This window comes from Octodon degus, unplaced genomic scaffold (assembly GCF_000260255.1).
Source record: "Octodon degus isolate 3935 unplaced genomic scaffold, OctDeg1.0 scaffold00045, whole genome shotgun sequence".
Taxonomy (NCBI): domain Eukaryota; kingdom Metazoa; phylum Chordata; class Mammalia; order Rodentia; family Octodontidae; genus Octodon; species Octodon degus.
The window spans coordinates 6,432,601-6,447,016 of record NW_004524621.1 but is presented as its reverse complement, the minus strand read 5'-3'; the positions used below and the strand labels follow the sequence as shown (position 1 = coordinate 6,447,016).

At 55.4% G+C, this 14,416-nt stretch overlaps 1 protein-coding gene across 2 annotated transcripts in view; it reads left to right on the top strand.

Moving 5' to 3' along the window:
• Positions 1-1,892: 1,892 nt before the first annotated feature.
• The window catches only part of Itgb2 (integrin subunit beta 2), a 20,899-nt gene continuing 8,375 nt past the window's right edge, over positions 1,893-14,416 (top strand). Inside the window, exons 1-8 of one of the 2 annotated variants that reach the window (XM_023715911.1) lie at positions 1,893-2,037; positions 6,847-6,904; positions 7,149-7,237; positions 7,827-8,007; positions 8,978-9,148; positions 9,747-9,988; positions 10,894-11,049; positions 11,999-12,094. In XM_023715911.1, the coding sequence (XP_023571679.1) occupies positions 6,850-6,904; positions 7,149-7,237; positions 7,827-8,007; positions 8,978-9,148; positions 9,747-9,988; positions 10,894-11,049; positions 11,999-12,094 (990 nt within the window). In that variant the 5' untranslated portion in view covers positions 1,893-2,037; positions 6,847-6,849. The remainder of the gene's footprint in view (positions 2,038-6,846; positions 6,905-7,148; positions 7,238-7,826; positions 8,008-8,977; positions 9,149-9,746; positions 9,989-10,893; positions 11,050-11,998; positions 12,095-14,416) is intronic. The other variant, XM_023715910.1, reaches the window with a different exon arrangement.

The following is a 14,416-nucleotide window of genomic DNA, read 5'->3' as shown; positions in this document are numbered from 1 at the left end:
TCTGAAAGTATTTTTACACATTTTTGCAACAGAAAGTTTCCCACACATACAGAAGTAGGAAGGGTGGTGTAATAAGCCCCAGTGCCAGGCACACAGGGGCCCCTTCGTGTAGGCCTCCCTTATCTGCCCACTCCCTGCAGGGGGGAGGGTGTCAGCAGCGAACACACCAGCTGCCACTGTGGAACACGAGGGCTCTTTGTCACAACCATAACACATTTTAGCACCCGAAAAATGAACTACAGCATCTTAATATGGTCGTGCACTGTGGGTGGCCCCATTCTTCCCTGTAATCTCTGTGCCCTATGGCTCCTCCCCCATGCTGCTCCCTTGCTCCCTCCCCGCTTCTCTCCACTATGCAAGCTGCCAACTGTGCCCTGCCTCTCTGCAAACTGGTGGCTGAGCCAAGCTGGTTTGGCAGCGACGGTCACTAGTCTAGATTTGCCCACCTTGTTGTCAGGTCTGCTGCATCATAGCCGGGCCAGATGCTGGCGTGTCCTGGGCTATCTGTGGCACTGCCTCATCCTCACTCACCCGTGGGTGTGCCCAATGACTTCATCTGTCCTTCCTGTTAGAATTGTCTAGAATATACTTTGCATTTGACAGAGAACATTTCATTGGAATTTGTTATGTTGATTTAAAAAAAAAAAAAAAAAGAGCAAGACTGGGAATGGGAGTACACACCTGCATCCCAGCACTCAGGAGGCTGAGGCAAGACTACTGTGAGTTTAAGGCCACCCGGGTGTACACAGTGAAGCTGGGCCTCTAAAAAGTAAAAACCCAAACAGGACAGCAGTCAGCTGGCTTGAAGAACCCCACAACCCCTGTCGTGTGCTGATTCCTGGGAAACTTGAAATCTTCCCCAATGCCTTCTTGTGTTTTCTAGTTACATTTCTTGTTCGTTCTTTTTTCCCTTGCCTTTTCTGTACTTTCCTTTTCTCAGATGGACGCATCCTGTTTCCACCCTAAAGAGGATCTCATCATCGTCATCACCATCCTTGATGCTCAGTGTTTTCCATAGAACTGTGGTCGCCAGCGCCAGGCTCTGGGTGCTCCCTCCTGTGTCGGCTATGATGTCTCATTCAGGCTTTTTACTACCACTTTTAAAATCAGTGGATCCTAGGCTTCCTCTTGCTGCCCATTTCCTCCCTCAGCTGTGCTGTCCATGCCATCTCTAGATGTTGTAAGAGTGCCTGATTCAGGAGTGATGCTGTGGCCAGTGTTAGGGGACGGTGGAGGCCTTGCATGCCTACGATGTTTGGGTTTTGTTTTTCTGTAGGTGCAATCAGCCCCCTTCCGTCTTCATCCACCTCGCTGACCTCATCCCAGCGCAGCTGGTCAGCGACCCTGGCCCTCATCCCTGCCATGCAGGCCCTGTCCCCAGATTCTACATCTCCTCTCTCTTTTCCTCAGTATCTGGGCCTCTCTTCTACATTCCTGCTGTCCTGTCCCTGAAACTCTGGGGACAGATGGTACTGTCACACCTCACCTGTGTCCCTGGTCCTCCTGTGTCCCCTCCTAAGCCGGGGCCTCAGTTCTGTCCAGGATCTGCTTGCGCCCTCCTCTTGCTCACAGTGGCCTTTGCTGTCCTCGATCAGCGAGCTCCCTGCAACACAATCCCCACCTGGGCTCCTGGGCACACTGAGCCCCTCTCTGGACTCTGAATCCAGCGGCCCCAGTCCCTGCCCACTGTGCCTAGGGTCCCCACCCCCTAGGCCCTGAGCCGCTGTCCCCCTAGCTGCCCTCACTCCTGCTGCTCTGCCTTGCAGCGATGATGCACCCTCAGTGCTTGGTCGCCATGCTCAGTGGCCCTTCTCTGACATCCGCATCAGGCGCAAGTGTGGAGCACAGTGCAAGGTGGGGGCCTGTGTGGTGGAACCAGCCGATGTCACCAATGTCACTACTTCCTCAAGGAGCTGAGAACAGGAAGCCCAGCCTCCCTGCCGGGCCCCACTGCTCCCCAAGACGCAACCACTGAGTAGCTGGCAAGGAGCAGGCAAAACCCTACCCGACACTGCCGAGGCCTCTGGGGACCAAGTGGTGAGTGAGGGCCCTGTGTCCTTGGTGGCCTCTGAGGGGACACTTCAGGGTGGGCTTTCTGCTACCCAGGAAGCTGTGTTTCACTGGGAAACCCTTGCCCTGGGATCAGCCTGGGGGTCCTGTCCATATCCTTAGTCCCCAACTGGGGACTGTCTGGGTCAGGCCCCCCTCCTGAGACTCAGGGATAGGGACAGGTATATAGAGGACACAAGGGCCCCTCCTTGAGGTTCCTGGAGCCAGGGGGAGGAGGGGCAGCTGTGATAGGGATGATAGCACTCAGGAAGGCAGGGGCCTGGCAAGCTATAGGCCAAGGAAGCATACTGTCACCTAGCTCCCTGGGGAGGCATCACAGGACTGTGTGCTGGAGGCCCCTTGAGATTCGGGAGTGGACAGGAAGTAGAACAGAGGGTGCTAGTCTCCACCTGGCTGCTGACAATGGGTGACTTAAGGACTCACATTTTCAGAAAGGACCCAGCCAGCACCCCTGTGCTTGGCTGCATCGGGATGTGTGCTGCCTGGCACTCTGCTGCCTGGAGCATGCTGCCCCTGCAGAACACATGACTCGGGCATAGGGTGGATCTGTCCTGGGCTACCTGTGGCCATCTGGTTGCAGGGCCCTGGCAGGCAGGGGCCAGGGTCCTTTGAGGTCAGGTCTCAAGTGAGCAGGTGAGTGGATGGCAGAGGTGCCTGGGACAAAGACCAGGAGTCAGAGGCAGGGGCAGGGCTGGAGAGAGCCAGACTTCCTGTCTCCAGCCACCAGCACTAAAGCATGGTAGTGTCGGTGCAGAAGGTGTGTAGGAGACAGACTGCAGTTGTCTCAGGAGTTTCTTGGATCAGAAACCAAATCCAGGGCCCTCTGCAGGATGGCCTAGGGGCTGCCTCCCATGGGTGGGTGGGTGGGTGAGGGGTCAGCTTGCTTTTGGAAAGGGCTGGGATTCAGTTTCTCTGGTTCAAAGAAACTCAAAACTCGCTTCCCTGGGGATGGCATTGTAGGGACACCTGGGGCCCCTGCTGGGTCAGCTCTGACCACTCAGGCCCCAGTATGTTCTTCAGGTGACCAGCAGGGGAAGAGCACTTGACTGTTGGAGTGGGCAGCCCCAGAACTGTGGGAGAAAGCCATGCTTCTACAGCAGTGTGCCCTGCACGTGGCTGGCCCTGTAGAGGGCAGCACAGGGGCAGCAACACCTCTGCTCAGTGCTCCTGTTTGGCCCCACAAAGAAGCTACCTCTTCTGCATACTGGGCCCCACCCAGCTCTCCATGTGACCCCCTCAGAGTGTGCATCACTGATAGGGCTGGCACCAGTCCTGGCTGTGGATGGCTGGTGTGGGGCAAGGTATCTCTGCCGCCTCTGCATTGGCAGGGTAACCTTCTCCAGGGCAGGGATGGCTGGTAGCCTGGCCAGAGTCCTTGGCAGCCCCAGTGTCCAGCAGGTTCCCTTGCAGAGAAGCACCCCCACCCCACTTGCTGTGTGTGATATGCCGGCCAGGCCTCCTTGAGCCACTCCTTCCAGAGCACAGATGTCCAGACACCCCCAGGGGTAGGGCCAAGAGGCTGTAGCCAGGGATCCAGGCTTTGATGGCCTCTGTCCAGTATCATGCAGACCTGAGTGGACACCTGTGGAGCCCCAGACGTCACCATCTGCTGGTCTTTGTGCTGCCAAGGGGAAGAGGAGGCACAGAGCTCTGACTGCCTCTCTAACCCATAACCACAGAGCAGGAAGCCACAGCCCTGCCATCTGGTCCTTCCTGGGGCTGCACTGTCTTAGGTAGGAGTGGTCAGAGGCCTGCAGTGAAGGGATGAGGCCTCCTCAGCTGGAGGGCAGTCTGGTTTTCTCAGTGGTCAGATTCAAATACTAATCATCTCTAAATTTCTTTTGACCCCTTCTGGAGTCCTTACACCTGTGGGTAAGCAAATATCAAGGTCCTATGGCCCTGCCATGATGTCAGATTTGCCCTCCAGGGACCCCACACTCTGTCACAGTGGAGGAAACAGAGACCAGAGTTGAAGTGACCTGTCCATAGTCCCCTGGCAGCTGGAGTCAGACTGATGGGGTTCCATTCCACACCACACAGAGCCAGGTGTCCGGCAGGAGACAGGGAGCTGTGTGTTGAGAGGATGTGGCATAGCTAGGCCAGGGTTCTGTGGGCCCCACCTGCTGTCCCTACTACTGCACTGGTCATAGAAGATCCTGGCATGACATCCTGAGCTGGCCTCTGGGCCTGGGCATCCACACAGTGGGCCAGGGCCTACAGAGCATCAGCCCTGCTCCTTGGTAGCCACACAGTACCCGGTGAGGCCATATGCTGGCATTTGGAGGAGAGTGACAGAAGCTCAGTGACAGTGGAGGTCCCAGTAGAGATAGAGACCAGTGAGAAAAGCCAGATATAGGAGACCATGCTGCTTTTCTTACCCCTCTCCTGTCTCAGAACTGGCTTTTCCAGCTTCATTCTTCTCTTGGTGTTGAGGAGAGGATGAGGTCTTTGGTGACACTGGCCACTTCCTGAGCTCCTAGGGTTTCACTTTTGTGTGTGTGTGTGTGTGTGTGTGTGTGTGTGTGTGTGTGTGTGGTACCAGGGATCAAACTCAGGACTTTGTGCTTGCTGGGCAAGCACTTATTCCACTGAGCTATCTCCCCAGCCTACTCCTAGAATTTCAACAGCACTTCCCTATCAGAAGCCAAGGTCAAGGTAGCTCTGCCAGGGGCTCTGGCTTCAAGGTGGCCTCTGATCGGTCCAGCTTTGCCTTGTGTCCTGGTATGGGGCCTGGGGTCAAAGCCTGGGGGCTGGAGGAGACAGGCACTCACACCTGTCCTCTAGGTGCTGGGGACACTGCGAGTGGCCAGATGCCTCCTTGTTTATGTCCATCACAGCCCACTGAGTAGACCCTATACATGCCAGACACCAGCTGTTGCTCCAGACACAATCAACTAAGCCTACCCTCCAAGGATGGCCCCGTGGTCAGCTCCAGTCACATGAAGGAAACTGAGGCAGAGTGGTTGGAAACCTCGCTCTTCCCCTCCGCTTCCGCATGTGGGGGTGGGGGTGTGTGCTGGCTGCCAGGCCTTGGCGTTACTTCAGTCCTGGAGCTTGGCCTTTATCCATCTCGGAGCACAAGTGGCTGGGGTGTGGCCTGACTCCTGGGTCAGCTTCCTGTGGCCTATGGTCAGCCTTGCTCTAACCAAGCCTTGCTCCTTGCCCTGGGGTGCATAAGTGTGATGGGCCACTCAACTGTACCTCCTGCTGCTGATTAAGACTCAGTTTCCCCATTCAGGAACCTGAATGGGTTCCATGCCAGTTGTCATGAGTGCTGTGGGTGCAGGGAATTCCAGGCTGTGGCTATAAGTCCCCATCCAGAGCCATGGCTAAATGGTCCTGGGGCTGCTCCCCACTCTACCCAGAGTGGCCTTGGCTTCAGGAGGGGGAAGGTGGACTTCACAGTGCAGCCTGTGGGTCCCAGGACCCGTGCCAGGGCTCAGAGCAGTGGCAGGAGTGTGGACACACTAGGGTCCCCAGAAAGTGCTATGAGGAACTCTGGGGTACAGAGGGAAAGGGGACTGGCCACAGCTGCTTTGGCTTGAGTCCCACACCCTGGGGATGGGGAAAGAGAAATCTCGGGAACTGGAGCTGCTCCTCCAGCTAGTGCATCCAGGAAGCCAGAAGGGGCGAGTTCTGCTTTCCACTGAAAGGGAAGGACCAGGAGTGGGTTGGCATCTTGAATGCTAATTGTTATCCTCCAGGGTGGGGGCCTGGCACCTTTACTAGGGACAAGCCCTAATCCTGAGGGTGCTGGTTGTGAGCTACGGCAGCTCAGGCGTAGGCCACAATAGCAAGCACTGTCACGAGAGGCAGTGACCCATGTGCTCTGCGCAGTGGCTGGGGGTGGGCTATGTCTGAGCCCTGGGCTCTGGGCCCCTGAGGTCAAGGGAGGAGCTTGCACTTCTGCAGAGGGTGCCAGTCTCTGTGTTGTAGGCACTTCCTGCCACCCTGGCCTCTCTACTGCTCACTGACAGGTCTGTCACCATAGAGCTCTCGCCTCTGGGAAATCGAGCCAGGAGGCAAGGCCTGGGATGCCCTGGACACTTCTGGAAGAGGGTGGCAGGCCATAGTTGGCTCAGGGCGCAATCCTTGCCAGCCCTGCTAGGCCTCAGTTATTCCTCCCCTGGTGGCAGGGGGACCGTGGATTTCTCTGGGCAGGTAGGACAGAACTAGAGAATATGGAAGTGGTGCCCATCTGGGGGTGGACCAGGCTGCACCAGAGAACTCCACACAGCCCTTCCACCCTTCCTGAGACAAGGACACTGGGAGGGCTGCCACTTACGTTTCTTGGAATGGGCTGGAGAGCCCAGAGGCCAGAGAGTCACAGGGCAGAGGCTGAGGTGAAGAAAAGAAGCACAGGCTGCTCTTGTACCACCCAGAGCTCAAGGTTGCTTCCGTGCTCGTCTTGGGTCTGCCACCTGCACAGGGACCTAGACCAGCTGGGGATCAGCGCACACTGGGGTTGTTCACTGAGCTCTTGGGCCTCAGCAGGTTGGGACCCACCTCTGTGTGCGTGCACATGTGAGTGCATGTGTGAGTGTGTGAGTGTGTCCATGGTGTGTGTGTCCCACAGATGCCTGATGCCCATCATTCCTGGCCACTGAAGCAGCTGTTCAATCCCTCATCCCAGCTCGTCTACAGTGGGACCTGTAGAGACTGCATGGGGACTTGGGGTGTCATTATGCTGGCCCCACCCAGGCCCCCATCCCTTTGGTGGGAGGAAGAGGAGCCCTCACCCAGGATGGGCTCCAGGCTACCACCCTCTCTCCCCAGGACATGCAGGACCGGTGCCTGCTGTTCGCCCTCCTGGGGCTGCTCTGCCTTGGGTCTGGTAAGTGTGGGACGGGTCTCCACCATACAGGCTAGCCCTGTGCCCTCTAGAATGCCCATTCCCAGGATGCTAGGAGCAGTCACTAATGCTGGCCTTGGCCCCCATGTAGCAGGGCTGTGGCAGAATCCCTGGAGCTGCACCCTGTGCTCCAAGCCTGGCCTTCTCCCTGTCCCTGGGTCTCTTCCTCCTCCTGTGCTTATCGCCCCCCATGTCCCTGAGTCATACCTGCTGGCTGTGTCTCCAGCCCTTTCTCAGGAATGCACGAAGTATAAGGTCAGCACCTGCCGAGACTGTGTCCAGTCAGGACCTGGCTGCGCCTGGTGCCAGAAACCGGTAAGGGTAGGGTGCAGAAGTGTCGTGGACCCCAGGTTCCCCTGAGTGCCCTCCTGCTTCCCTAGCCTCAGGAGTAAACATCTCTATTCTCTTTGGGCACGGTGGCTTGAGACCCCAGCATTGTCTGGGGCATATGAGGACAAAAGCAGTTGCCCTAAGCCAGCCCCAGAGGCTAGAGAAGGCCCTAAGACAGCTGCACAGGGCTTGGCCCTTAGCTCTGGTCTATGTCCCGGGATGCCTTGGGGCTCTCACTATGCCCACCGAACATGCAGTTTCCCTTTGGGAAAGCAATTCCCTGGGACTGAGGCCCATTGACCAAAGGCTTGAGGCTGTGAAGCAGCTCTGGGTGACATCAGGCAGCTCCCTGCTGAGGATGGGAAGTGCCTTGCTGCAGAGACTCAAGGCTCAAGGTGACCTGGAGCCCCAGCAGAGGCTGCCTGTGTAGCCAGCATGTGGAACCATCACCCCTTCATTTATAGCAAGGGTTTCCATCAAGGGGGCCCCTCTGCAGAGTCCAAGTCCTCAGGTCCCAGGAGCAGGAGGCCTATACTCCCATCACCTCCTCCTGAGCCCCACTTCTCTCCCTCAGAACTTCACAGGGCTGGGAGAGCCCGACTCTGCTCGCTGTGACACCCGGGAGCAGCTGGTGAAGAAGGGCTGTGCACCTGACGACATCATGAATCCCAGCAGCCTTGCTAAACCCCAAGAGGACCAAAGGGGTGGCCAGAAGCAGCTGTTCCCACAAAAGGTCAAGTTGTTCTTGAGACCAGGTAAGCTTGGTGGCAGCTGAGAGCTGCCAGGTGCCCTCTACAGTGAGAAGCTCAGCTCCACTCCAGGTCCAGTCTATAGGCTGCACATCAAGGAACACATGTGGCCCAGGTTGCTGGGAGCCCTGCTTGTCCTTCCAAGACCTGCTGTCTCTAGCTTGATGTCTGGTCTCACTCAGCCCTTGGTTCTGTTTGTTTGTTTGTTTTTGTGTATTTAGTACACAGTCTACAGGGTCTCACTACACAGATCAGAGTTGGAGCGATCCTCCTGTTTTCAGCCTCCTAAGCACTGGGATTACAGGTTGTGCCACCACGCCCAGTCTTAGTCGCTATCTCAGTGTGCCCTGGGAGCAGAGCCAGCATGGCATGCAGTGGATCAAACGCAGGTCCCTGCACCTGCCTAAGCAGATGCTTTAGTCTGCTGAGCTATCTGGCCAGCCCAAGGTTCTGTCTTTTTTAGAAAAGACAACAACCCATTTGGAAATCACTTTTTTTGTTTTTAAAGGTACTGGAAATTGAACCCAGAACCTTTGCAATGAGCTGTGTCCCTAGTTCTTTTTTTATTTTGAGATAAGATCTGGATAACTTATTATTCAAGGTGGGCTGGGCTTGAACTTTCAATCCTCCTCCTTCAACCTCTCAGAGTGCTGGAATGACAGGTGTGCACGGGGCCTCAATTAGGAGGGCTCTACCACCTTGGACGGGGCTCCTCCCTCAAAGGCCTACTGGGTTCTGCCATGGGAAGAGCTGAGGGTCCCAGCATGTGGGGTTGGGTGGATGCAGACTTTTAGCCCAGCAAGTGGACACTTTTATACTTGGGCATGTTGGTCTTTACCTGGATTCAGACTCCTGTGTCCAACCCATAGCCCAGTCCAGACTGATATGAAAGGAGGACCAGGCTGGAGTTGAGGGGATGGAAAGAAGGCAAGAGCCTCATGCAAGGTGCCTCCTACTCCCTGTTGCCCCACTATAGGCCAGGCGGCTAAGTTCAATGTGACCTTCCAGCGGGCCAAGGGCTACCCCGTCGACCTATACTACCTCATGGACCTGTCCTACTCCATGCTGGATGACCTCATCAATGTCAAGAAGCTGGGTGGTGACCTGTTGCGGGCTCTCAATGAGATCACTGAGTCTGGCCGCATTGGTAAGGCCCTCTCCAGCTACTCCTGCACCCATGCACAGGTCCCCAGGAGCAGGGTGGAAGCCCCACGGGCAGCACCAGGACCAGGGCAGCACTGAAATGGTCACCAAAGCCCATGGACCCAGCAGTGTGAGGGTGAGGGTGCCTCATCCCAGCACGTACTGCCCAGAGGGCTCTGCCAGCCTCTCTGTGTGGAGGAACACAAGCATGCACTCCCCAACACATGCACATGTGCTCTCATTTGTGCCACATATAGTCATGTTCACACCCACCAATCATCACACATACACACAGTCATGCTCATAGCTACATGCTCATACATGAACATGATCATATACACATATCACATAATATATGCTAGGAGACTTTGTGATCACAGTTACACATATGCATACCTGTACATACATGTACCTGCACACAGTCAGGCTTGCAGGTACTAGAGCACACATAAACATATGTACATATCACACACACACACGTGTAGCCACACATGTGCTTGTATACCTCATGCTCCCCCCACAGGCCTGCTACCTGGCCACAAGACAGGGAACCCGAGGCCAGGTCCCCCCAGAGCCTACAGCCTGGATCACTCTGTCCCCAGGCTTTGGATCCTTTGTGGACAAGACGGTGCTACCCTTTGTGAACACGCACCCTGAGAAACTGCGGAACCCCTGCCCTAACAAGGAAAAAGAGTGCCAGCCACCCTTTGCCTTCCGGCATGTGCTCAAGCTCACAGACAACTCCAACCAGTTTCGCACTGAAGTTGGAAAGCAGTTGATTTCTGGGAACCTGGATGCCCCGGAGGGCGGGCTGGATGCTATGATGCAGGTCGCTGTGTGCCCGGTGAGTCTACTGCCCCTGCCTGACCCCACTGTCCCCAGATGGGGGCTCCCATGCACTGGCAACTGGGTACACTGTCTGTGGATATCTAAGGCACCCACCCTGCCTGGCCAGCCCCTGCTGGCCTGGACTGGGAAGAGTGGCCCCCAGCCCCATCATCCCAGCCATCCAGGCAGGTGAGCAGCAACAGCGTGCCCAAGTCACCACAAATGTCACTGCTACTTGTGCTCCCGGCAGCATCAACATGCACAGGTCCTGTGCACAGAAGGCTGCTGAGCAGCCCGGGCCAGCCCTTCCTGAAGCACACTGTGTCCCTTCCCTTCCATGCAGGAGGGTGATGGCTGCTCCAGTGAAGGTGCCCACCGCGGTGCCTCCTCCACCCACATCCTGGGCCTGGCGTTCAGTCTAGACCATGCTGCTCAGCCAGCCTCTAGCTCTCCAGCATCCCCAGGCCTGAGCATTTGTGGTCGTACCACAGAGTCAAGCATTTGTGTGTCAGATCATGGTTCATGACACATACGATCAGGCATGGCTTCCTCCAGGGACCTTCCAGGGCTGCTGTAGCTTCCCACTATGACCTCATTTCCTTCTTCTGTACTTAGGAAGCTTCTCATTGCACTGGACACTTCTGCCCATGGTTTTCTTTGGGATTGTTTTTCTTGAGACATGTTCCCAAGAACAATGGCCTCTTCTAAATTCAGCTGTGCTTTATAGCCCATCCCCAGGGTGTATGGGGACCCATACACTCACATATGAGGGTCTTCTCTTGGGTGCTGGCTGGTGCTACCCGCTCTCAGTCCTCACTGCTGTGAACACCTTGGGGCAACAGTGCTGACCCCAGACTGCCTACCAGCTCTGGGAGCTCAGCTGGGAAACTGAGGCAGACAATTCCACCACCTTCTCCCCAGGAGGAAATCGGCTGGCGTAACGTCACACGGCTATTGGTGTTTGCCACAGATGATGGCTTCCACTTTGCAGGTGATGGGAAGCTAGGTGCCATCCTAACCCCAAATGATGGGCGCTGCCACCTGGAGGACAGCATGTACAAGAAGAGCAATGAATTTGTAAGCACCTCACCCTTCCTCCCTGGCTGCCTACAGGAGGGTGGGGAGACCTGGGGAGGAGTCCCTCCAGGCCTTCAGCAACCCAGGACAGCAGCCAGCACATAGTGTGTACAGGCCACCCTGAGGAGCAGGAAGCTATTCTAAAACAAGCCCTGGGGACATTGAGGCCCTGGGATGCCCACTCTAGCTTGGAGGATGTGACTGGTGTGGCAGCACCCAACACATGCTGCCCCCAGCCATAAGCAGTACCTTTCCTCCCAAGGTGGTGTCAGCCCCCCCAGGAGACTCCTGGGATGGCCCCATCTCTGGATAGCTCCCCACAGGTACTACAAAGGACTTAGGGATGGGAAGCTCAGGGGTCTCCACCTGGAGCCCACAAATTCTGGGAATCCTGAACAGGGACAGGAAGGACAGCATCCATCCACAAGCCTCTGCCCGGAACTAAGGATCATCTGGTGACACACACAGGCTCAACCACAGGAGTTCCTGCAGCATAGACACCTCAAAATGCTGCCCACATTCCAAACAGCTTCAAAAATTGGGAGCAGTTACATATAATGTTTATCATGTTAAGACATACATCACAACCTCTTTCTTTTCAGTACTGAAGATTGAACACAGGGACTTCACACTGAGCTATATCAGCCATTTTATTATTTTTGAGGCAGGATCTCACTAAGTCACTAAGTGGCCCATACTGGGCTTGAACTTGCCATCTACCTGCCTCAGGCCCCCAGTGTTCTGAGATTGTAGGGGTGCATTACCACACCCAGCTCAGTATTTTCTCAGCTGTATTTCCACATGCTTGGCTTCCCATATGATCCTGTCAGGCACTGGCATAAGCCCAGCTGGGCCTGAGTCACAGTCTGTACTTCTGGCCCTTGGTGTTTGATGCCAGCAGGTGGCCCTCAGATCTGGGGCCAGCTAAGCCAGTGTCCCCTCTTTGTAGGACTACCCATCAGTGGGCCAGCTGGTGCACAAACTGACAGAAAACAACATCCAGCCCATCTTTGCGGTGACCAAGAGGATGGTAAAAACCTATGAGGTCAGTAGAGCCATGTCCTGAGGCCTGGGGGTGGCAGCTGATCACTTCTTTGGAAGGATGACAAACTCCAGCATAGCCACTGCCCACCTAACTTCTGCTTCTGCACACCGATGTGTGGGCGATTGGCCACACATGGGTTTTGGGTGGGAGCATAGGAGTGGAGAAGTCTACTGCCTCTGTTAGGCAACAGGATGTCCTACAGATGTAAAAAGGGACCTCCTGTCCCTGCAGGTCCTTGATGGCAGCATGACTCTTAGTGTGGGTGAGATTTCACATTTTTGGCTAGAATGCTGCAAGTCTCTGGAAACTGCAGATCTGAGGTTTTGCTCATTTGGGGAAATCCTCATTTTATACCCACACACGTCTGAATGTGACATTCTCTCAGGGTGTGAAGCACACAGCAGTTTCCTGCTTCAAGAAGTACTGAGCCAGGGGTGTTTCACAAAGGAAAGCGCCAAATGCCTGGAGCCTGTGTGCAGCCCCCTCCTCAGCTGTGCCTGCCAGCAGCCTATTCTTCCAACTGTGGTCAGGGACAAGCCTTCTGGGAAGTCTGGGCTTGCAGTGACACAGCCCAGCCCTCCCCACCTGAGGAGGAAAGGTGACAGCTACTGCCCCCATTGGTGGGATTTGATCAGCACAGCTCAAAACACTGTTGGGGCAGCTCCTGAGAACACTGAAGCTTCCCTATGTTCCCACTTCTGTAAGGACAGCAATGATTGGATACAGCAACACCACAGGAAGGAGTGGCTGCAAGACAGATGGTGTCTCTGAGATCCAGGTGGCCCCTGCAGTCTCTGCTTCTAGGGGCAGTGTGGGCCCGGCTTGAGGGGGAAGCCACATGCCAGAGCAATGTCCCAAGAGCTGGACAAATGCTTGCAGAGTACTCAGGGGCTTTCAGAGCAAATAAACCCCACTCTGTGGCTCATGTGACTTGCAGACCTCAGGACACCACCAGAGTCAGTTACAGATTGTCCCAGCAGAGGATAGGGAATCAAAGCTAACAAAGGTGAATGTGCAGAAGGGTCCGATGTGAGTTTCTTGGTATCTTCTCACCAGGGAGCTGTGAACAGCACCTGATTCTCCCTGAAGCAGGGAGTGACAACAGCCATAAAGTTTGTCACCCAGAACTCAAAGTTGGGCATTCTGTCAGGTGCTGGTTATGTGGACATGGCTGGTTGGCTGTGTGGCTGACTGTGGCTCTCCAGAGTTCAGCTGATTCATATGGCCCCAAGGCCCCCAGGTGATACTGTTAGACCTCCAGGTGAACCTAGCCCCAGATAAACACCCCAAATTCTTGTCTGGAGTGGATTGTGATGTGTCCCTCTTTGCAGGGCATGGCAGGTCCTGGTGCTTGGCTGTGAGTCTTGAGCATCATGTTCCAGGAGACAGCAGGGCAATTTGGGCAAAGGAGGAGGTGGACACTGGGGGTGTATATCCACCTCTCTGCACCTTGGGGTCAAGGTGACAGAGAGCAGACAAAGACAGACCACACCAGAGCCCTGCACGAAGCCACCTAGACCAAGAGCACAGAGGTTCCACAGGCAGGACACAGGCACAGGGTGGGCAGCTGGTCCAGAGAGGGTGGTGATCAGGCCACAATGGTCCCAGGAAAGGCTGGAGCAGCCTAGATGCATCTGGGAAGTCAAGGAGGGCTTGTCCCTTGGGGAACACAGGTAGGCCCAGAGCAACCCCAGTGAGGATGTGGAGATGGGCCTGGCCTGTCTGTAGCCAGGGGCTGTGGCTAGCCTACACTCAGCGACACTGCTGGATGCAGAACTGTCCTGCCAGTGTGGATTGTCAGTGTCCTGAGACAGCCAGTATTCAATTTAAATCGCTTGCCAGGCATCATGGTGCAGGCCTGAAATCCTAGTACTTGAGACTGAGGCAGGAGGATATATATTTGAGTCTAGCCTGGGCAATTTAGTTACTTAGCAAGATCCTGTCTTGAAATAAAAGGTCACTGGGCTTGGGAGATGTCTCAGCAATCTAAGCATCTGTCTGGCAAGTGCAAGGACCCAGGTTTGTTCCCCAGTACTGCATGCATGCCAGCCCTAGAACCCCAGGCACGTTGTGCCAGCCGCCAAAACTGGTGTGGTGGCACACACCTGTGAACTCAGAGCTGGGGAGGCTGAGAAAGGAGGATCACTATGAGTCTGAGCTGTGTAGTGAGACCCTGTACCAAATAAATAAATTAAAAGACATAAAAAGTCAGAGTTGGGGATGATGTTCAGTGAGAAGGCAAGAGCGAGAGCCAGAGTGAGAGAGAGCAAGACAGAGAGAGAGAGAGAGAGAGAGAGAGAGAGAGAGAGAGAGAGAGAGAGA